The sequence below is a fragment of the Orcinus orca genome, chromosome X (genome assembly GCF_937001465.1).
Source record: "Orcinus orca chromosome X, mOrcOrc1.1, whole genome shotgun sequence".
Lineage (NCBI taxonomy): Eukaryota > Metazoa > Chordata > Mammalia > Artiodactyla > Delphinidae > Orcinus > Orcinus orca.
Window position 1 is genome coordinate 128,716,934 of NC_064580.1, and position 24,546 is coordinate 128,741,479.

A 24,546-nucleotide genomic window follows, 5' to 3' on the forward strand; every position below is an offset into this window, starting at 1 on the left:
ACCATTGTAAAGCAATGGTACTCCAATAAAGATGTTAAAAAAATAAAATAAAGTAGAGCTGATAAATACTAAAAAAAAAAAAAAGAATTAGCAGGAGTGGCTATATTAATAGTGGATAAGGGAAACTTCAGAGCAAGGAAAGTGCTAGAGAAGAAAAAAGGGACATAATGATAAGAGGATAAACCTATCAGGAAGACATCATGATCCTAAATTTGGATGCACCAAAAAAGCAGACTTAAAATACATGAGGCGGAAACAGAGACCTAAGAGGAGATACAAATCCACAACTACAGTTGGGGAATTCAACGCCCTACTCACAGCAATTGACAGAACTACTAGACAAAAATTCATCAAGGATGTAGAAGAACCAGCAAACACAACCAACCATCAAGATCTAAGTGACATATAGAGAACAGTTCACCCAACAACAATAGTTATAATGATGGAACTGTTCTGTGCCTGCCTATCATGGCAAATACACAAACCTGCACATGTGATAAAACTGCAGAAAACTAAGCACACACGCACACGGAAGTGAGTACAAGTAAAAACTGGGAAATCTGAATAAAATGGTTGTGACAAACAGAAACAAACACACAGATACAGAGAACAGAATAGTCATTACCAGAGTGGGGGCGGGGTGTGAAATGGGTAAAGGAGATCAACTCTATCGTCATGGAGGAAACTAAATTTTTGGTGGTGAGCACCCTGTAGTGTATACTGAAGTAGAAATATAAGGTTGTACACATGAAACTTATATAATGTTATAAGCCAATGTTGCCTCAATAAAAACCAAATTTTAAAAAATACATGAGTTTTTTTAAAAAACAAACAAAAAAATGTTTGTGATATTATAGTACAATTTGCAACATGTTACCACTGGGGAAAACTAGGTGAAGGGAATAATGGCTCTTTCTGTAGTATTTCCTACAACTACATGTAAATCTGTAATTATCTAAAAATAAATTCGTTAAAAGTAGGCAAAGGGGACATCCCTGGTGGCGCAGTGGTTAAGAATCCGCCTGCCAATGCAGGGGACACGGGTTTGAGCCCTGGTCTAGGAAGATCCCACATGCTTCAGAGCAACTAAGCCCATGTGCCACAACTACTGAGCCTGCGCTCTAGAGCCCGCAAGCCACAGCTACTGAAGCCCGTGTGCCTAGAGCCCATGCTCTGCAACAAGAGAAGCCACTGCAGTGAGAAGCCCACGCACCGCCATGAAGAGTAGCCCCCGCTCACCACAACTAGAGAAAGCCCACGTGCAGCAACGAAGACCCAACACAGCCAAAAATAAATAAATAAAAACAAATAAAGTACAAAAAATAAAAGTAGGCAAAGGGAAAGTTGAGAATCAAGGTTATTTTGTCAAAAAAGGTTTGACAGTTAAACATCTGGACTTCAGCAGCACAGAGAAACTTAGAAAATATAGGGTTGGACTCTTCCACTGTTGGTGGGAGTGTAAACTGATACAGCCACTATGGAGAACAGTATGGAGGTTCCTTAAAAAACAGAAAATAGAACTACCATATGACCCAGCAATCCCACTACTGGGCATATACCCTGAGAAAACCATAATTCAAAAAGAGACGTGTATCCCAGTGTTCATTCCAGCACTATTTACAATAGCCAGGACACAGAACCAACCTAAGTGTCCATCGACAATGAATGGATAAAGAAGATGTGGCACATATATACAATGGAATATTACTGAGCCATAAAAAGAAACGAAATTGAGTTATTTGTAGTGAGGTGGATGGACCTAGAGCCTGTCATACAGAGTGCAAGTCAGAAAGGGAAAAACAAATACAGTATGCTAACACATATATATGGAATCTAAAAAAAAAAAAGGTTCTGAAGAGCCTAGGGGCAGGACAGGAATAAAGACGCAGACTTTATTTAAGACGCAGAGAATGGACTTGAGGACACGGGGAGGGGGAAGGGTAAGCTGGGACGAAGTGAGAGAGTGGCATGGACATATATACACTACCAAACGTAAAATAGCTAGCTAGTGGGAAGCAGCCGCATAGCACAGGGAGATCAGCTCGGTGCTTTGTGACCACCTAGAGGGGTGGGATAGGGAGGGTGGGAGGGAGACGCAAGAGGGAGGAGATATGGGAACATATGTATATGTATAACTGATTCACTTGGTTATAAAGCAGAAACTAACACACCATTGTAAAGCAATTATACTCCAGTAAAGATGCTAAACAAAGAAAAAAGAAAATATAGGATTGCCCCCCCCCCCAAAAAAAAAAACCCAAAAGCCTGAACGAACTTTTTGGCCAACCCAATAATTGAAAATTGTTTTAAACCAGCAAGTTTGTGGTAATACGTTAGGCAGCACTGGAAAACCAACATGAGCAGAAAAATTATTACTTTCATGAAAATGTGCCCTTTTAATATTCTGATAAAACAGCAAGTATGCTTAAAGCTTTTCTGTGGCACCTCAAAATACAGAGGTTGACACAGGAAAAGCATTTGCGTGACTGCATCAGTTCTAAGCACTGCTAGCCACTTCTCTCATACAAGATTCTTCCTTGAAGGATTCAGTAGTACGACTACGGTTATACTGACTTGAATATCTGACAGACATTTTCTTGCAAATGAATGAAGTGAGCCCTTCACTTCAAGGGAAACAACTAACAGTATTTTTGCCAATGGTAAAATTTAAGATTTCAAGCAACGTTAAGAATTTTGAAAAACTACTACTGTGAGCTTGACAGCTTCCCGATACTTAAAGACTTTTTCCAATGAGATGGGTGGTGGTAGTAACACAGGTGATGTTCTGGTGTAGAATGGAATGCGTCAGCACCGGGAAGGTCTGCATAAGGCAGGGCACTGACATTTTCCCAGGGACCAGTGCACGACGATGCTCCCAAACCACGACCAGTAAAAGATCCCTTCAAAGGATAAGGGGGGGGGGGTCACTGGGGTCAAGGACGGAAGATTCATTCATGCGGTTTCATACTCCACACTGCACTTAACCTGTAAGAAACAACCAATGGCTGAATTTTTGTGTCGTATCAAAGAAGAATGTCCATAATTACATGAATAGTCAATTGAAATATGCCTCCATTTTCCAGCTGTATATTTATAGGAAGCCAGATTTCCTTCATATACTTCAACCATAACAATATATCACAACAATTGAATCTAGAAGCAGATGTTAGAGCCCAGCTCTTCCACTAGGAAAAGCATGGTCATTTACCATAAAAATATGCTATTTATCTTAACAGTTATGGCCGTATTATTTTTCATTTAAAATTAATAAAAATATTTAAAAAAATTTTTTCAGTTTTAAGTTCAAAGATGATAAATATTGATAGACGTGACCCACACCTCAATAGAGATCCTCCATAATTTGAGGAGTCCTGAGACCAAAACGCTTGAGAACCACTGTTGTAGGGTTCTCCTGGGCCTTGAAGCGCCCCCAGCTCTGCCAGGCCAGGAGTGGCTCTGTGCGCTGCTGTAGTTAATGAGCTACACCCTGACCGGGGAGCTACAGCACTGGCCTGTGCCTTCAACCAGCTGTGACTTACCTCCTCCTCCTGCACTCGGCTTCCTGTGGCCATGATCTTGATCATCCAAGGCATCAGCCAAGTCAAATTCACTACCTTCAGTGAAGCCCCAAAACATAAAAAAAAACAGCCAACTGATTAGCAACTGGGTACAAGATTCCAAAAAAACAAGTCAACATTCGTGGGCTCTGCTGATCAGCGCAATCAATGAGTTAAGACAAAGAAACTTAAATTGGGGTCTGACTCCTTCTACAGACACTGATAATGGAAATACCAACAGGATGGAGCAAGTTACTGCTTTCTGCCTTTGCGATATATTTACCAATTTTCCACTACTTTATATTCCCACACGTGCTTTGCTTAGGCCAGCAGTCAGACCATTTTAACAGTAAACTCACTGATTATAGGTATTAACCCAAGATTCAAAACCAGCTGCATAGAGTCAGAAACTGGACACTCAAGAGGGAGGCTACGTGGTCACAATGCGCCTCTTTGAGGCTGCAGATGTGAAGACGTGAGGGCAAACTGTGAAGCAGCACTCACTCTTCTGGGTCATGACTGTCTCTTCAGAAGAAAGGTAGCTATCCACTTCAAGGAACACGGTAGCATGCTCCTTAAGTACTAGTAACAAGTTGCCAGATGGGAGCAACGACTGCGCTCCCCACCCCAAGGCTACGTTTCTCTTTATATCAGTGAAGATATCTGAATAGTAAAATGGCCCATCTGGAGAAAAGTTAAAACAGCTCCAGGAAAGAGTCACAAAGAAGCAACAAGTTCCAAAATCCTTCAGTGAAAGATGACACTGTAAAGCAAATGCCATTTCAAAATGCTCCATCTGCCTAAAGAAAATGTTTGATGGGCTTCATAAAACCTAAACAATTATATCTTCCCTGATTTTAGAGTGTAAAATGGTTGAAAAGGGGAGGAAGTCCAAATGCATTTTTCTCTTGAAATTCTCCCAAGCAGGACTTTTCATAAAACACACAGAAGTCGTAGTGACTGGTCATACTCTATTAAGTTAAACCCAGTGTTCAGATGAAGGTCTCGGTTGGCATTACACGCACAGGACTTAAAACTATGGGTAGTTCAACTGGATACTATCCCAGAAGGAGCTCCACGGGGTCCCTCCTTAGTGCCCTCCTCAGAACAGCCGTGTTACCTGCAGGCTTTGCTGGAGCTCTGGTCGCTCCCGGTCTCCTGGTCGTGGTGGTGACACGGTCCCATCTCTCTAAAGGGGGAAGGGGGACAGCAAGGGGAGCACAATTAGTAACACACACAGCAGCCCCTGCACGGCTCAGGGAAGTCACAGCATGAGCACAGCACTCCTGTCCTGGTCCTGAGGTCCCTCTGATGCCTCTGAAGAGCCACCCTGAGGATGACAAAGAGATGTAAGAGGGTTTACAGGAGACGAGTTCTGCTTGCTTTTCTTCACAGGATGGGTGGTGAGGTGGACATGAGCCCGCATTTGATCTGGTGATTAGTGGAGCTGGGACTTGAGCCCAGATCTACAGGAGATGACCACATGCTTCAGGGGTCCCAGAGCTTGAGCACAACCCGAGAGCTCCAAGCCTTGGCTGTCACCACTCTCAACCCGGCACCGTAATCACAGGTAATACTGCCCAGGGATGAAGTGACGCTACGTTCCCAGTAGAGTATGGGAGTGTCTCATCAGCTGAAAGTGGTTACAACACCAACAAAATATTGTATATAAGTGTGGTTACTGCTGTTAATACTAGGTCTTTCAGCTCAACCATATTCCTTTAAAATTGTGGACTTCTTGCACATCAATTACGTAGCATGCCACACAGGAGTTTTCCAGTAGTTTTTCTTGAACTTCAAGACTACGTTGTTAAAAAAATAAAAATAATGAAGCCTCCCAAAAAAGACTATGCTGTAACTGTTCCTACAATTAGAGGTGGAAGAAGGAAATGAAATTTAAGTAATGGGAGAGGCAGAGATGAAACAGGTTTGGCTGTGTGCACGGCAACCATTCAATAATTAATCAACTACCCAGAAAAAAACAGCAAAAATAGAAATTGGTTGAAAGTAAAAGGATGGATAAAGGTATAGTATACAAATAACAACCATAAGAGAGCTGGGGGAGCTACACCATTATCAGATAAAATAGTCTTTAAGACAAAAATTGTCATAGGAGTCGAAGAGTGACATTTTATACTGATAAAAGGATAAACCCGCAGTAAGATATACAATTTTAAACATGTGCACCTAACCATAGAACCCCCAAAATATATGAAGCAAAATGTAACAAAACTGAAGGGAAGGATAGACAATTCAACAATAGTTGGATAGCTCAATACAATCCTTTCAATCATAAGTAGAACAAAAGGGAAATACAAGATTTGAACGACACTATAAACCAACTAGATCTACCAGACATCTATAGAACGCATGCCCTCAAACCAGCAAACACATTCTACTCAATTACACATGGAACATTCTCCAAGACAGACCACATGCTAGGCTACAAAACATATCTCAATATATTTTAAAATTCTGAAATCATACAAATTGTGTTCTCCAACCACCATGGAATGAAAATAGAAATCATTAACAAAAGGGCATTTGAAAAATTTCCAGCTATATGGCAATTACACAGCACACTCCTAATAACCAATGGTTCAGGGAAGAAATCACAAGGGAAATCATAAAATACACTTGAGATGAATGAAAATAAGAACACAACATACTAAAATTTCTGTCACAGCAAAGGAAACCATTGACAAAACAAAAAGACAACCTACTGAATGGGAGAAAATATTTGCAAATGATTGATCGATAAGGCATTAACATCCAACACATACAAACAGCTCATACAACTCAACATCAAAAAAACCCAAACAACCCGATTAAAAAATGGGAAGAAGTGAACAGACATTTTTCCAAAGAGGAAATGCAGATGGCCAACAGACACATGAAAAGAGGCTCAACATCACTTATCATCAGGGAAATGCCAATCAAAACCACAATGAGGTATTACCTCACACCTGTCAGAATGGCTATCATCAAAAAGACCACACACAAAAAATGTTGGCAACAATGTGGAGAAAAGGGAACCCTCCTACACTGTTGGTAGGGATGTGAATTGGTCCAGCCACTGTGGAAAACAGTATGGAGGTTTCTTAAAAAACTAAAAATAGAACTTCCATATGGCCCAACAATTGCACTCCTGGGTATATATCCAAAAAAAACCCCAGAAACACTAATTCAAAAAGATACATCCACCACAATGTTCACAGCAGCATTATTTACAATTGCCAAAATATGGAAGCAATATAAGTGTCCATCAACAGATGAATGGAAAAAGAAGTGATGTGTATACACACACACACACACACACACACACACACACACACACACACACACACAAAATGGAATACTACTCAGCCATGAAAAAGAATGAAGTTTTGCCATCTGCAACAACATGGAAAGACTTGGAGGGTTTTATGATAACTGAATGACAAATACTGTACCATAGCACTTATATGTGGAATCTAAAAAATACAACAAACTAGTGAACACTTAAAAAAGAAACAAACTCACAGATATAGAAAATAAACTAGTATTTACCAGTGGGGAGAAGGAAGGGGGGAGGGGCAAGATAGGGGTAGGGGACTAAGAGGTGCAAATTATTATATATAAAATGTGCTACAAGGATATACTGTACAACACAGGGAGTACAGCCAATATTCTATAATAACTATAAATGGAGTATAACCTTTAAAAATTGTGAAGCACTAAACTGTACACCTGTAACTTACATAATATTGTACATCAACTACTATACTTCAATTTTAAAAAATGGGCAAAGGACTTAGACATTTCTCCAAAGAAAACATACAAATGGCCATCAGGTACATGAAAAGATGCTCAACATCACTAATCATCAGGGATATGCAAATCAAAACCACAATGAGACATCATCTCATACCTGTTGGGATGACTACTATCAAAAAAACAAAAGATAGGGCTTCCCTGGTGGCGCAGTGGTTGAGAGTCCGCCTGCCGATGCAGGAGACACGGGTTCGTGCCCCGGTCCGGGAAGATCCCACATGCCGCGGAGCGGCTGGGCCCGTGAGCCATGGCTGCTGAGCCTGCGCGTCCGGAGCCTGTGCTCCGCAATGGGAGAGGCCACAACAGTGAGAGGCCCGTGTACCACAAAAAAAAAACAAAAAAAAAAACCACGAAAGATAATGTGTTGATTAGGTTGTGGAGAAAAAGGAGCCCCTTCTACACTGTCAGTGGGAATGTAAAATGGTACACCCACGATGGAAAACAGTATGGAGGTTCCTCAAAAAAATGAAAAACAGAACTATCATTTGGGGACTTCCCTGGTGGTGCAGTGGTTAAGAATCCGCCTGCCAATGCAGGGGACACGGGTTCGAGCCCTAGTCCGGGAAGATCCCACATGCTGCAGAGCAACTAGGCCTGTGCGCCACAACTACTGAGCCTACGCTCTAGAGTCCATGAGCCACAACTACTGGAGCCCACGAGCCACAACTACTGGAGCCCGTGAGCCACAACTACTGAAGCACACATGCCTAGAGCCCGTGCTCTGCAAGAGAAGCCACAGCAATGAGAAGCCTGTGCACCACAACAAAGAGTAGCCCCTGCTCTCTGCAACTAGAGAAAGCCCACGCAGCAATGAAGACCCAACGCAGCCAAAAATAAATAAATAAAAAATAAGTAAACATTTAAAAAAAAACTATCATTTGATCCAGCAATCCTACTTTTGGGTATATATCCAAAAGAAATGAAATAAGGATCTCAAAGAGGTAACAACATGTCCAAGTTCACTGTAGCATTAATCTCAATAGCCACAATATGGAAACAACTCAAGTGTCCATGGATGGATGACTGGATAATGAAAACGTGGAATATACATGCAATGGAATATTATTCATCCTTAAAAAATAAGAAAATCCTGCCCTTTGGGACAACATGGATGGACTTGGAGGACATCATGCTAAATGAAGCCAGACACAAAAGAATACTACGTGACTCTACTTCTATGAGGAATCTAAAATAGTCAAATTCATAGAGAGTAGAATGGTGGTCACCAGGGGCTTGGGGGAGAGGGAAATGGAGGAGGTGTCAGTCAAAGGGTACAAAAGTCTGGGGGGAAAAAGGAAAATAAGCTGGTGAGGATGTGGAAAAATTGGAATCCTCATACACTGCTGGTAGGAGTGTAAAATGGTACAGCGACTATGGAAAAAAGTTTGGCAGTTCCTCCAAAAGTTAAACACAGAATGACCATATGACCTTGGGATTCCACTCCCAGGGTATACACCCTAAAGAATTAAAAGCAGGTATTCAAACAAGAACATGTACATGCGAACAAGAACATGTACATGCATGTTCATAGCAGCATTCTTCATAATAGCCAAAAGATGGAAACAGTCAAACGTCCATCAACTGATGAATAGATAAAACTGTGGTCTATCCATACAATGGGATATTACTCAGACATAAAAAGGGGTGAAACACTGATACATGCTATAAGGTGGACGAACCTCCAAAACATTATGCTATGTGAGAGAAGCCAAAGACAAAAGGTTCCACATTATATGATACTATTTATATGAAATATCTTGGAGAGATCAGTCAACTGATACAGAAAGCAGATTGATGATGGTCTGGGGCTAGGGGGAGGGAGAAATGAGAAGAAACTGCTTAATGGGTAAGGGTTCTTACTCTGGAGTAATGGAAATGTTTTAGGACTGGATAGAGGTGGTGGTTGCACCACGGTGAATGTCTTAAAATGCTACTGAATTGTTCACTTTAAAATGGCTAATTTTATGTTACGTGAATTTTACTTCAATAGATTACTTACAAAGAGGGAAGGGTGGGAAAGGAGGGTATCAGCACAACTGCATGTGCATTCTACCACAATTCAGTTTTAGTAAAAGTATATAGGGAAGTTGAGAATACGGAAAGTCTTTCTCTTAAAATGATCATACTTCCTTCACTCTTTGTGAAGGCTTTGGGTACACGAATGCATACTTCGATGTGGAGGCCACACCAGTGGATGGATTTTTACAGTAAGGGAACCACAAGTGATAATCTGTTGTCATTATGTAGTTTTTAAATCTAGATCATCAGTTTAGAGATGGTTTTATATCTATAATTTCCATTTGACTTTGCGCCTATAATACGAAGAAGTACAGCTTACCTGTCCAAATGGGGCTCCTTATGTATACCTTATATTATGGCGATATGTACAGTTAGGAAAGGGAAATGACATTACTGAAACCATTATTTGTGCAACTTTCAGAAAAGCAATTGCCACTTATAGAATATTAGCTTAAAATCCGTATGCTTCATGCAGTGCTTGTGTAAAAATATTTCTTTTTCCAGCTTTAAAAAAATCAACTGAACGTAGATGTGAAGGGTTTACTTGGGGGACTCTGATTTCTGTTCTATCCTTATGCTGTGCCACACTGTCTAGATCACGATACCTTTGTGGACCTCTGCCCTACTACTCACAGTTTCTGAGGAGCCTGGTTTCTCGGAAGATCTGCAGGTGCCGGTTCAAGAGAATGCGCTCCTTACATGTCTAGGGAACCCGATGCTCTGCCACAGCCTGAGCCTGCAGTGATACAGAGCATGACCTTGGATTTGTGTACTTTTAAGATACCATTAACTACCGATTTTCTTGTTGTGAGCCTTTAAATGGGATTTATTGTCATCCATAATTGAGATGAGCAAAGTCTAGCTACTTATCAAGGAATTAGAATAGTAGGTCACCGTCATCAAAGCAAAGAGCTCCTAAAATAAAGACATCTGTTCCTGTGAAGCCTTGCTCAAAATGACAAATGTAGAAAGGATTCTCTGATGCTCAGCAAATGCTGCCTGCAACACTGCACTCCTGCCCGGAGCACCTCTTTGTAAGGTGTGCCGCACCCCTGGGTGTGGCTTAACGACAGTGCCATGGCATTCGGAGAAAATCAGGGCACTCATAAGAAGCTTGATTCGGCAAAAGCAGAAGTGGGTTCTCCCTGTGAGATGATTGCACACAGAGAGAAAAAGGGAGAGATGAGGGGAGAGATGGAGGGAAGTGGGGAGTGAAGGCAGGTGAGAGGGAGGGGCAAATTCTGAAAGCAACATGGTGAACCTTGAAAGTGTTACGCTAAGTGAAAGCAGCCAAGATAGAAAAAAAGGATGGCAGAGCGATGTGGTCTTGAAGGATGTCATTCAACCGAAGACACCATGTGCTGGTGGTCCTACAGGTCCCAGACACACTGGCTCATGGGTGCTGATGAAGATCAGAAGAGCCAGCGCACAGTTGACAAAGGGATATAAATATTAAAAAGTCCTCCATCAGGAAATTAACAAATTTACTAGTTAGGGGTCTGTTTATACTTACTGTGTTTGTTTTGTTGTTTGGCCACGTTTGGTTTTGGAAATGTTAAACAATTTCATTAAAACCATCACTGCTAATAAATTAAGTATATTTATTTTCCTGGGAATCTAAAAGGCCACCTGCATGTATAGGACTGTGGACATGTTCAGGAAAGACCTGAAAATGCTCAAGGCTCTCACCTCACACCGCACACAAAACTATAAAGCTCTTAGAAGTTCATTTTTAGGTATATGATCTATTTTGAGTTAATTTTTGTGTAATGTATGAGGCAGGGATCCAAATTCATTTTTTGCATGTGGATATCCAATTGTCTCAGCACCATTTACTGAAGACACCATTCTTCCCCCATTGAATAGTCTTGGCATCTTGGTCACAAGTCAACTGGCCATAGATGTAATGGTTCATTTCTAGACTCTCAATTTTATTCCATTGAGCTCTATGTCTATCTTTAGGATAAGTACCACACTATCTTGATTACCGCACGTTTGTAGTAAGTTCTGAAATTTAGAAGTGTGAGTCCTCCAACTTTTTCTTCTCTTTCAAGATTGTTTTGACTATTCTGGGTTCCATGAATTTCCATATGTATTTTAGGATCTGCTTGTCTGCAAAAATTCTATCTGGAAGTTTGACGGGAATTATGTTGAATTTGTTGATCAGTTTAAGCAGGTGAGCATTCCTCACGTATGCCTGACTCTTACACCACAGACCCAGCTGCAGTAAGTCCTTCCGATGAAATCAGTCAAAGAACAATAGTAATGGCTGACACTGCGCACTCACCTTGTACCGAGTCCTCTGCTGAACACTTCATAGGGGCCATCTTATCTAACCCTTACAATTATTATTAATTTATTATTATTAACCTCATGCAACAGATGCGGAAACTGAGGTGCAAAGAAGTCAGATAACTCACCCAAGGTAACAGTTAATAAGTGGCAGAGGCAGGGTTCAGACACAGGCAGTCTAACTCCAGAGCCCGTGCCTTTGTCAGTCCTGAATATACAAAGAGACCTCTCAAACTCATTAAAAAAAAAAAAAGACAAGCAACCTGGCAGAAAATGGGGAAAGGATATGAACAGACAATTCACCAAGAGGAAAATGCAAATGGCAAAAAAATATATGGTTTTTTTATCCATCATACTGGTAAAATGTTTTTGATTGGTGAAATCTGGCGATGGTACGGGTCTGGGGGAAAAACATACTCTTGTAACAGCATCAGTGGGAGTACACAATGGCACATGCATTTTCGAAACAATTTGTCAAATTCTATTAAAATATAAAATACATATACCCTTTGGCCTGATAGTTTCATTATACTTGGACACAAAGGAAATAGACAAGAATGTTCACTGAAGTCCCATTTGTAATTGTGCAAAACAGAAACAAACCACGCGCCTGCCAGTAAGAAGTGGCATCACTGGCCACGGCCAAAGCCACGCCACTGGAATGCCAGCTCCATGAAGCATACGTTTGTGAATGAGATACAGGTATAAAAATATAGATATATAGATAATATAGTGTGTTGAATAGTGGCCCCCAAAATATATAGCCAAGTCCTAAGCTCCAGAACTTATGAATGTGACCTTATTTGGAAAAAGGGTCTTTGCAGATGTAATTAAGTAAAGATCTTGAGATGAGTTCATTCAAGATTATCCAGATGGGCTCTAAAACCAACAAAAAGTGTCCTTATAAGAGACTGAAGAGGAGAAGTCACACACACAAGGAGAAGGCCAAGTGAAGACGGAGGCAGAGACTGGAGCCATGCAGCCGCAAGCCGAGGACCACCTGGAGCCGCCAGAAACTAGGCTAGGCAAGGAAGCGTTCTTCCCCTAGAGCCTTCAAGCAGGCGTATGGTCCTACCGACACCTTGATTTTGGACTTCTGGCCTCAAGAACTGTGAGTGAATACACTTCTGTGGTTTTAGGCCACCCAGTCTGTGGTACTTTGTTACAGCTGCCTGTAAGAAAGGAAACTAACACAGATAGCTATATTCACTCAGGTCTTCAATACATATTCCGTTTTTTTAAAAGTTGTGAAATACATATAACTGAAATGAGAAAAAGCCCTACACATGTTATGTAAAACAAAATCACCGAATAATCTATGAGTGCAGGTGTTCACAACAGCAGAGAAAACTAGTTGGGACCAGCATATCTTTCCTTTTTTTTTTTTTTTTTTTTTTTTTTTTTTTTTTTGCGATACACGGGCCTCTCACTGCTGTGGCCTCTTCCATTGCGGGGCACAGGCTCCGGACGCGCAGGCTCAGCGGCCGTGGCTCACGGTCCCAGCCGCTCCGCAGCATGTGGGATCTTCCCAGACCGGGGCACGAACCCGCGTCCCCTAGCATCGGCAGGCGGACTCTCAACCACTGCGCCACCAGGGAAGCCCCAGGACCAGCATATCTTAAACTGACTTAGGCAGCTCCCTCTTGGGATGGGAGTGGGTGTTGTAGGATGGGGAGGGATCAATGGAAATATCAACTTTACTTTCTAAGCATTCATGCATTTTTTTTAAAAGAATGGTTTCAATTTTTTTCTCAAAAAAACGTAAAGAGAAACTGATGACAAAGCTTAGCATTTGAGAGATTACCTGTAGATACGGTTCTAAGAATACCTGTTATAAAAAGATCTAAAAGGAGAAACAAATCCTTTATTCATTTCCAAGTATCTTTTTCTGAGCTAGAAAAAGATAGTCCTTCGAGGCCACTGCTGAGGTGTCACACCAGTAAAGGCTATGACTTGAGCCAGAGAAAATCCTGTATCAGTTATTGCACATTTTTGGTATTCTCCACAAAGGAAACAAAGGATTTTAAATATTCAGATTTTCTTTAAGTAATGCAATTTATGATAAACATGTTCCATCGGATCAGGTGAAATACAGGCCATCTACTGTTTTCCCTGAATGTGTATTCTGAATGGGTAGTGCATATTAAGCATCATTATTTGCTTTTAATAGTTTGATTTACTACTCACGCTTCACTGAGGAAGTTTCTTCCAGTGCATCCTCCAGACTGAAACCAACGTCCCCAGATCCTAAAAATTAAAAAAAAAAAAAAAGATTTTTGAATGTAACTATCTTTGCAAAACACAAAATAATACTGAAATACTCTCGTAACGGTCACTTCCCTTTAGATACTGCCACAAAAGGAAATCAGTTGAAACCACCCAAAGATGTATTGAATTGTTATCCTTCGACAAGCAACCTATTGCTACCAAAACAACAACAACAAAACAAACAGTCTTCAGTCTACTTGAAGGCTGAAGGCTCAACTGTATGAAACATGAAGTACAATCTTATTTTAAAAAACTTTATAGTATGACTTTTGCAACAGGGAGTATCAGAGCCCCAAAACTCCATTGATAATGGGCAAGTTCTTTCACCCCATCCCGGCTCTCACATAAAGGCTGCTCTGCATTTTGGCAACCCAGGGCACCTTCCCCCCAATCCCAGCAACTACACCTAGACTAGTATCTCTGACTAATTACACATAACTAAAAAGGCACCGGGGAAGAGTTTTTCACAAGAGAATTTGTCCTCAGAAGTGGACCCATCTGCCCAACCCTGACTGCTATTGAACTTGACAGCTTTCATTCCCTCTAGATGGGCATGTAGTTTCCCACCGGGGTATATACATTAACTCTCAAGCAAACCACTATGCGTGTATACTGAAGTTGAACAAATAAGTAAGTGGACAGTGGATTATAGAAGCCAGGTTTCTCACTGTTGGAGAGGGAGGTTACAGATAAGAAGAGAAGGCTAGAATGACCCATGTGATAGTGGATCAGAGTTGGAGACCTCAGTATGAACCACATTTAGCTTCATATATATATATACAGATGGTTACATATAGAAATATTCATAAACATGTGTATATATACGGGTTAGTATGCAGATATATATTCCCTTGCTCTGTCAGGTGCAAAGACCTAGAAGCAACAACACCCCAGTAGCAATGAACACACTGAGCACCCAGATCTTGGTTTCTAAATACCATTCTCCAATAAATGGAACCAGAGCTCCTTGGAGAAATGGCTGATTCTAGAATTGGGGCAGGAAATATCTAGATGAGTTTGGAGCATATTACAGTGCTAGGAAGTACTTTAAAATATATTGATATTGGTTGGTATAGGTCAAAGGACCACAGGACTGACTGAAAGAGTTCTCAATGGCTAAAGGTGGAACAATTTTAAGCAGCAAAATAAAGTGGTATTGGATTATGACCCTAAGTATAAATTTCCATGAGTCCAGGCTGATATAAATAATTGAACAAAAACATAAAAAGGAGAGAATAGAAGAATTCAAATTAATTTATGTAGATATCTCTCCTCTCCATAAGTGTTGACTTCCTTCCAAGATTACAGTATGAGAAGGTGGGGAGAAACCAGTGGAGAAACCTGACAAACACTACATCAGCCAGGCGATCAAGGTTAACTTTAACAGTGATGAGTCATATTGACACTATATTCCCTTGATATGATGTGATGAGAAGGGCACTATACCTGTGTGGTCTTCCTCTCAAGGAAGTGTAACTCTATAACCCCAGTATAATCATAAGGAAAACATCAGAGAAATTCCAGTTGAGGGGCATCCGACAAAATACCTGACTAATACTCCTCAAAACTGTCAAGGCTGTCAAAAACAAAGTTTGAGAAACTGGCATAGCCTGAAGAGCCAACGGAGATGTAATGATGGAAAGTCATGTGGTACCCTTGATTGGATCCTAGAACAAAAACAACGACTTTAAGTAAAAACTAAGGAAGTATGAATAGAGTATGGACTTTAGTTAATAATAGTGTATCAATGTTGGTTCATTAATTGTGACAAACGTACCATGCTAATATAAAATGTTAATAATGAGGGAAACTGGGTGTAGAGCACATTAGAACTCTTTGCACTAGTTTTGCATTGTAAATCTAAAACTGTTCTTAAAAAGTTTATTTTTAAAAATACATTTTATATAGCAAAAAAAAAGGTAATCACTAGAAGAGTTACAGGATATATAACCTCTAACTTATTCAAGAAAAAAAAAGAAAGGTCAACACCAACAACTAAAATTCAATCCAACAAAAGTCACCAAACGGAAAAAAGAAACAAAAACATGTTAAATAGAAAACATGGACTTTAACATAAGAATATGTACAATCATATCAGTAAAAAGTGAGTGTAAATAGAATAAATCTCCTATCAAAAGATAAATGGGGACTTCCCTGGTGGCGCAGCAGTTAAGAATCTGCCTGCCAATGCAGGGGACACGGTTCAAGCCCTGGTCCAGGAAGATCCCACGTGCCGCGGAGCAACTAAGCCCGTGCGCCACAACTACTGAGCCTGCGCTCTAGAGCCCACGAGCCACAACTACTGAGCCCGTGCATCACAACTACTGAAGCCCGCACACCTAGAGCCCATGTTCTGCAACAAGAGAAACCCCGCAATGAGAAGCCCGTGCACCGCAATGAAGAGTAGCCTGCACACCAAAATGACGAGTAGCCCCTGCTTGCCACAACTAGAGAAAGCCCGCGCGGGGCAAAGAAGACCCAACGTGGCCAAATAAATTTTTTTTAAAAGATAAATGGGATAAAAAATTACTATATGCTGTTGACAAAATATACACCTAAAACAAAACATATATATATATAAACAAACATATATATAAACATATATATGAGTATATAAAATAGAGAAATATATCAGGCAAATGCTAACAGGAAGGAAACAATATTAATATAAGACAAAGATAAAATTTAAGACCCAAACCTCTAAACAGGAAAAGAGCAATATTTTATGGGAATAAAGCATATAATCCACCAATAAAATAAAAGTCTTGCACTTAATAACCTAGCTTCTAAAGTAGACTTTTGCTTCTTGCTATGATGAAATGATTGGTATTAGATTAGCTTTCCCATCATAAACAACCATAAAATAGACAAAACACAAAGCAACAGCTTTCAGCATTGAATAAGCACTGAGAGACCACAGTCCCTGAGATCAGGGAAATCATGACCGCTAAATCCAACAGGTGTTCCAGGATTGGATCCTGAACCTATAAAGATCATCATTGGGACAATCTGTGAAATCCGAATGAGGTCTGTGGACTAGATGGTAATACTGGATCACTGTCAATTTCCTGATCTTGATGGACGTACTCTGGTTGTGGAGGAGGGTGTCCTTGTTTTTAAGAAATGCACACTGAAGTATCAAGAGGTAATGGGCATCGTGTTTGGGACTGATTCTGAAATTATTCAGAAGAAAGGTATTTGGAGATACATATACACACCAGAGCAAATGTGGTAAAACTGGGAAATCTAGGTGAATAGTAAATGGGAATTCCTTGTATTAGATATTACTGGAACAACTGGTGAAACTTGAATGAAGTCTTAGGATTAGGTAGTATTAACGGATCAATGTTAATTTTCTGATTCAGATGGTTACATTGATGATATACAAAAGGATGTCTGTAGGAAATGGACTCTGAAGTATGCTGTGGGAGAAGGGATGATAGGGCATGGTAACATATTCTTAAACTATTGGGGGGAAAAAAGTTCCGCGTACTGTACCTGCAAGTTTCCTGCAGGTCTGTAACTGTTTAAACATTTAAAGAATTAAAATAATTTAAATACGCATATTTCTTATTCCAACAATTGTACTTCCAGGTACGTGTTACAGAAAAATACTTATACATGTGCCCAAAGAGTTACGTACAGGATGTTCATAGCAGTACTGCTTACAACAGCAAAAAGAAATGGAAACAGACCAAGTGTTCAAAGAAGAATAGTTGAATTAAATATGGTAAATATGGTTCTTCAATACAATAAAATGTCCTGTAGCTGTTTAAAAGAATGGGATACTCTCAGTAAACTAGGACTAGAAGGCAATTTCTTCAACTTGACAATGAGTATCTACAAAAAACCTACAGCTAACGTGATATTTAAGGGTGAGAAACCAAAGCTTTAGAAGATCGGGATCAAGGCAATGATGTCCCTTCTCACCACTGCTTTTCAACATCCTACTGGCAGTCCCAGCTACTTCAGTAAGAAAAGGGAAAAAAAGGTATAAAGATTGGGAAGGAAGAAATAAAACTGTCTTTGTTTGCAGAGGACATGATCATACAAAATAATCCAACCCCCCAAAAAACAACCAAAAACAAAAAACTCCTGGAACTAATAAGTAACTACAGCAAGGGTGCAGGATATAAGGTTAATACAAAAGTCAATCAATTTCCTATGTACCAGCAATGAACAAATGGAATTTGAAATAAAAACACAACACCATTTACATTAGCGCCCCCCCAATAAACGCCTGATATAAATCTAACAAAATTTGCACAAGATCTATATAAAGAAAACTGCAGAACTCTGATGAAAGAAATCAGAAGAGAACTAAATAAATGGAGAGATATTCCATGGATAGGAAGACTCAATACTGTCAAGATTTCAGTTCTTCCTAATTTGATTTATAGATTCAGTGCAATCACAATCAAAATGTCAGCAAATGATCTTGTGATTGACAAATTGATCAAGTTTATATGGAGAGGAAAAAAAGACAGAATAGCCAATACAATACTGAATGAAAAGAACAAAGTTGGAGGACTGACAACTACACAACCTCAAGACTTACTATAAAGTTATAGTAATCAAGATAGTGTGGTATTAGCAACAGACAGATCAATGGAACAGAATACAGAGCCCAGAAATAGACCAACACAAATACAGTCAACTGATCTTTGACAAGGGAGCAAAGGCAATACAATGGAGAAAAGATAGTCTTTTCAACAAATGGTGCTAGAACAACTGGACAACCACATGGGGAAAAAATCTAGACACAGACCTTACACCCTTCACAAACATTAACTCAAAATGGATCATAGTACATTGTCTTTTTGTTTTGTTGATAAAAGTTTTTGCACAGCAAAGGGAACTAAGTTGAATTAGGTTCCATTTATTTTTGCTTTTATTTCCTTTACTTTAGTAGACAGATCCAAAAAAATATTCCTGTGATTTATGAGAAGGAGTGTTCTGCCTATGTTTTCCTCTAGGAGTTTTACAGTATATGGTCTTCCATTTAGGTCTTAAATCAATTTTGAGTTTATTTTTGTATATAGCCTTAGAGAATGTTCTAATTTTATTCTTTTACATGCAGATGTCCAGTTTTCCCAGCACCACTTATTGAAGAGACTGTCTTTTCTTCATCATATATTCATGTTTCCTTTGCCATAGATTAATTGACCATAAGTATATGGGTTTATTTCTGGATTCTCTATTCTCTTCCATTGATCTATGTGTCTGCTTTTCTGCCAGCACCATACTGTTTTGATTACTGTAGCTTTGTAGTATAGTCTGAGGTCAGGAAGCATGATTCCTCCAGCTCTGTTCTTCTTTCTCAAGATTGTTTTGGCTACTTGGGGTCTTTTGTGTTTCCATACAAATTTTAAAATTACTTGTTCTAGTTCTGTGAAAAATGCCATTGGTATTTTGATAGGGATTGCACTGAACTGGTAGACTGCCTTGGGTAGTACCATCATTTTAATAATACTGTTAAACAGAATACTGATACCCAGAACACGGTGTATCTTTCCATCTCTTTGTGTAGTCTTCAATTTCTTGCATCAGTGTCAAAATGGATCACAGACCTAAATATAAAACACAAAGTGATAAAACTCCTAGAAGATTAACACAGCAGAAAATATAGATGACTTGGGTTTGGTGATGACTTGTTAGATACAACCAAAGGCACGATCCATGAAAGGAAAAATTGATAAGTGGATTTCATTTAAATTAAAAAATTCTGCTCTGCAAAAGACACTGCCAAAAAATGAAAAGACAAGCCACAGACTGGGAGAAAATATTTACCAAAGGCACATCTAATAAAGGACTGTTATCCAAAATATACAAAGAACATTTAAAACTTAACAGTAAGAAAACAAAGAACCCCATTAAAAATGGGCCACATCCCAAGGGTCCCTGGTGACTAGTCTTCTCCTGCAGACCTGGGATCCAGGCCCAGCCATATGAAAAGATGTTTTCCAAAGAAGATATACAAATGGCCAACAGGTATATGAAAAGATGCTCAACAACACTAATCATCAGGGAAATGCAAATCAAAACTACTATGAGTTATCACCTCACACCTGTCAGAATGGCTAGAGTGAACAAAACAAGAGCTAAGTGTTGGTGAGGATGTGGAGAAAAAGGAATCCTTATGCATCACTGGTGGGAGGTAAATTGGTTCAGCCGCTATGGAAAACAGTGGGTCTTCAAAAAATGAAAAAGAGAATTATGATCCAGCAAATCCCACTTCTGGGTATATAGCCAAAGGAAATGAAATCACTATCTCAAAGAGATATCTGCACCCCCCACACCATGCTCACTGCAGCATTATTCACAATAGCCAAGACATGGAAACTACCATTGACAGATGAATGGATAAAGAAAATGTGGTCTATACAAACCATAGAATCTTATTTGCCATTGAAAAGAAGGAGATTCTGCCTTTTCAACAACATGGATATATCTAAGAGGGCATTATGCTAAGTGAAATAAGTCAGACAGAGAAAGACAAATACTGTGTGATGTCACCTGCATGTGGAGTCTAAAAAAGCCAAACTCATAGAAACAGAGTAGAATGGTGGTTGCCAGGGGCTGCAGGGGTGGGGGAAATGGGGAGATGTTGGTCATAGGGTATAAACTTCTGGTTAAAAGATGAATCAGTTCTAGGGATCTAATATAGTATTATTAGACAATAATATAGGTGACAATAGTTAGCAATTTTCAGGTATATAATACACTATTGCTAAGAGGGTAGATCTTAAATGTTCTCACCAGACACACACACAAAATGGTAATTAGGTGAGGAGCTGTTAACTAATGTTATCATGGTAATCATTTCACAATATATACATGTACTAAATCATCACATTGTCAATTATATGTCAAAATGCTGGGGAAAAAAGAGATAAAGAAAAAATAAAGATATGAACCATGTGAGTCAGAGTTGGTGCATGTCTTGTTGGAATGTTTCTCTAAAACTATACACATAAACAAAAGCTGACCAAGAAAAAAACAACGGGCCAAAGACCTTAACATACACATCACCAAAGAAGATAGACAGATGGCAAATAAGCATATGAAAACATGTTACACATCCTATCATTAGGGAAAATCGAATTAAAACATCCAAATGGCCAAAAGTCCAGAACGCAGACAACAGCAAGCACTGATAAGGATGTGGAGCAAAAGGAAATCACATTACTGCTAGGAATGCAAAATGGTACAGTCACTTTGGAAGACAGTTTGGTGGTTTCTAACAAAACATACATACCATATGATCCAGCAATTCTGCTCCTTCGTGTTTACCCAAAGGAGTTAAAAACTTATGTCCAAACAAAAACTTACACAAGGATGTTTATAATTTCTTCATTCATAATTGCCAACGCTTGGAAGCTACCAAGATATCCTTCAGTAAGTGAGTGGATAAATAAACTGTGTGACATCCAAGACAATGGAATATTATTCAGTGCTAAAAGTAAATAAGAAATCAAGCCATGAAAAGACGCAGAGGAACCTTCAATGCCCATACTCAGTGAAAGAAGCCAATTGTAAAGTAACACAGTGTATGATTCCAACTATCTGACATTCTAGAAAAACATTAAGACAGTAAAAGGATCAGTTGTTGCCATGGGCTGTATGGGGTGGAATGACTAGGTGGAGCACAGAGGATTTTCAGGGCAGTGAAAATACTCTGTATGATACTCTGATGGTGGATGCACATCATTAAACCTTTGTCTAAACCCACAGAACGTACACCACCAAAAGTGAACCGTAATGTAAACTATGGACTTTGGGTGATAATAATATTGTCAATATAGGTTAATCAGTTGTAACGAAGGTAGCATTCTTGTGCGGGGGTGGGTGTTGGTAATGAGGGAGGCTGTGCATGTGTGGGGGCAGGAGGTATATAAGAAAACTCTATACCTTCTGCTCAACATTGCTGTGAACCTAAAACTGATATTAAAAAGTTAAGTCTATTTTGAACAAAAGAATGGCATAAGCCTATATACTGACATGGGAGAAAGCTCCAAGATACAGTATTAAAGAAAGAAAGCAAAGTGCAGAGAAGTATTTTTCCATGAGTGTGTATCTACATTTATACCTGTAAAAATCTTCTGGACGGGAGCTTACACACAGTAATTGGTAACAATGATTATGTTTAGGGAATGAGAAAAGTGGTCAGGGAGGAGCACTGTACTATTAATTAAAACCCTTCTTTTTGTTTTTAATCATGTATAAGTATTTATATTATTATTATAAATAATTTTTAAAGTTCTGTATCAACCCCTCCAAAATCATAAGCCAATCATCCTACAAAACTCTATCCCTACTTTTTCACCCAAGAAGTGAGAGAGTAGGTTCTTCCAAATAACACCTTGTACAAGTAATAATGTTTTTAGCCTCAGCCATTCCCCTACTGTTTGCTGATATATCCTGCTATATGTTATTAAGAGTTAAGAGCAATACAACACACATTTTTCCAAAGAAGACATGCAGACAGCCAGTGGGCACATAAAAAGACACTCAACATCGTTAATCACAGGAAAATGCAAATTAAATCCACGATGAGATCACCTCACACCGGTCAGAATGGCCATCATCAAAAAATCTAGAAACAGGGCTTCCCTGGTGGCGCAGTGGTTGGGAGTCCGCCTGCCGATGCAGGGGACACGGGTTCGTGCCCCGGTTCGGGAGGATCCCACATGCCATGGAGCGGCTGGGCCCGTGAGCCATGGCCGCTGAGCCTGCGCATCCGGAGCCTGTGCTCCACAATGGGAGAGGCCACAACAGTGAGAGGCCCGCGTACCGCAAAAAAAAAAAAAAAAAAAAAATCTAGAAACAATAAATGCTGGAGAGGGTGTGGAGAAAAGGGAACCCTCCTACACTGTTGGTGGGAATGTAAATTGATGCAGCCACTGTGGAAAACAGAATGGAGGTGTCTTTAAAAACTAAAAATAGAGCTACCATATGACCCAGCAATTCCACTCCTGGGTACATATCCCCCAAAAATGAAAACACTAATTCAAAAAGTTACAGGCACCCCCCAATGTTCAGAGCAGCATTATTTACAGTTGCCAAGATATGGAAGCAACCCAAGTGTCCATCAACAGATGAATGGATAAAGAAGATAGAAGATGTGGTGTACACACACACACGCACACACACACAATGGAATACTACCCAGCCATAAAAAAGAACGACATTTTGCCATTTGCAACAACATGGAAGGACTTGGAGGGTATTATGCTAACTGAAATAAGTCAGACAGAGAAAGACAAATACCGTATGATACCACTTATATGTAGAATCTAAAAAATACAACAAACTAGTGAATATAACAAAAAAGAAATAGACTCATAGATATAGAGAACAAAATCCTGGTTACCAGTGGGGAAAAAGGAAACGGGAGGGGCCGGATGGGCGTAGGGGATTAAGAGGTACGAACTAGTATGCATAAAATAAATAAGCTACAAGGATATATTGTACAACACCAAGAATATAGCCAATATTTCGTAGCACCTATAAAAAGAATATAACATTTAAAAATTGCGAATTACTATGTTGCACACCTGAAACTTATAATGTTGTACATCAACTATACCTCAATTTAAAAAAAGAGCAATAACACAATTTTGAAATATTTATTAATCCTCGTTGACCTTGGATCCAATGGACCCAAACCATCTGTGGACAAAACCATTCAAAATCTCAATCTACATCCTGAGCTATTAAGACTTCAGAGTCTATAAGCAAGCACAGCTGCTAAAATCAAGATGGGAACAAATATTCTCATGAGAGATACCACACCTCAAATGGTCTAAAATAGGGTTGTGGGCTTCCCTGGTGGCGCAGTGGTTGAGAGTCCGCCTGCCGATGCAGGGGACACGGGTTCGTGCCCCGGTCCGGGAAGATCCCACATGCCGCGGAGCGGCTGGGCCCGTGAGCCATGGCCGCTGAGCCTGCGCGTCCGGAGCCTGTGCTCCGCAATGGGAGAGGCCACAGCAGTGAGAGGCCCGAGTACCGCAAAAAAAAAAAAATAAATAAAATAAAAAATAAAATAAAATAAAATAGGGTTGTATTATGGTGATCATTTTGTAAAGTACAGAAATATCAAATTGCTGTGTTGTGCACCTGGAACTAACAGAGTTGTAGGTCAGTTATACTTCAATAAAAAAATAAAACTGTACCGGGGAGATAGCTGCATATCAGAAAAGAAGAAATAAAAAAGGGTTGTAGCCCACAGCTCTTCTATCTAACCTATAACTCAACGACTCAGGTTGGGTACAGGCAGACAGGAATCCTGTGCATTAGGGACACTGCTTCGCCCTCTGGCACGAGGCGCACCCTAGAAAGCAGCTGACTCATCGTAGGCTCAATTTACAAGGCCCCAATCACTGTACCTGGGAGGCCAGTGTTCCGGCGTCCAGCAGAAGTTATCTCGTTCCACTGCAGACGGCTACAAATTTCTTTTAATGGAAAAAGCATGTAGTGAGCTGGTTACACCTATCTGAAAACATACGGCAGAACTTTGGAAATCGTACCCATGGGCTTGTGTGTGTCCTTGAGAAGATACATCTAATAAGGAAAGTGCCGGTTCTATCCACAGATG

The 24,546-nt window shown here is 39.9% G+C and overlaps 1 protein-coding gene across 6 annotated transcripts in view; it reads right to left on the reverse strand.

Annotated features, from left to right (window-relative positions):
* Positions 1-24,546, reverse strand: part of CD99L2 (CD99 molecule like 2) — a 112,551-nt gene that overhangs the window by 41,133 nt on the left and 46,872 nt on the right. For 4 of the 6 annotated variants that reach the window (XM_049705043.1, XM_033413574.2, XM_049705042.1 and 1 more), the window contains exons 2-4: positions 13,869-13,928; positions 4,678-4,746; positions 3,540-3,614 (exon numbers count right to left, since the gene is read on the reverse strand). In XM_049705043.1, the coding sequence (XP_049561000.1) occupies positions 3,540-3,614; positions 4,678-4,746; positions 13,869-13,928 (204 nt within the window). The remainder of the gene's footprint in view (positions 1-3,539; positions 3,615-4,677; positions 4,747-13,868; positions 13,929-24,546) is intronic. The other 2 variants (XM_049705045.1, XM_049705044.1) reach the window with 2 other exon arrangements.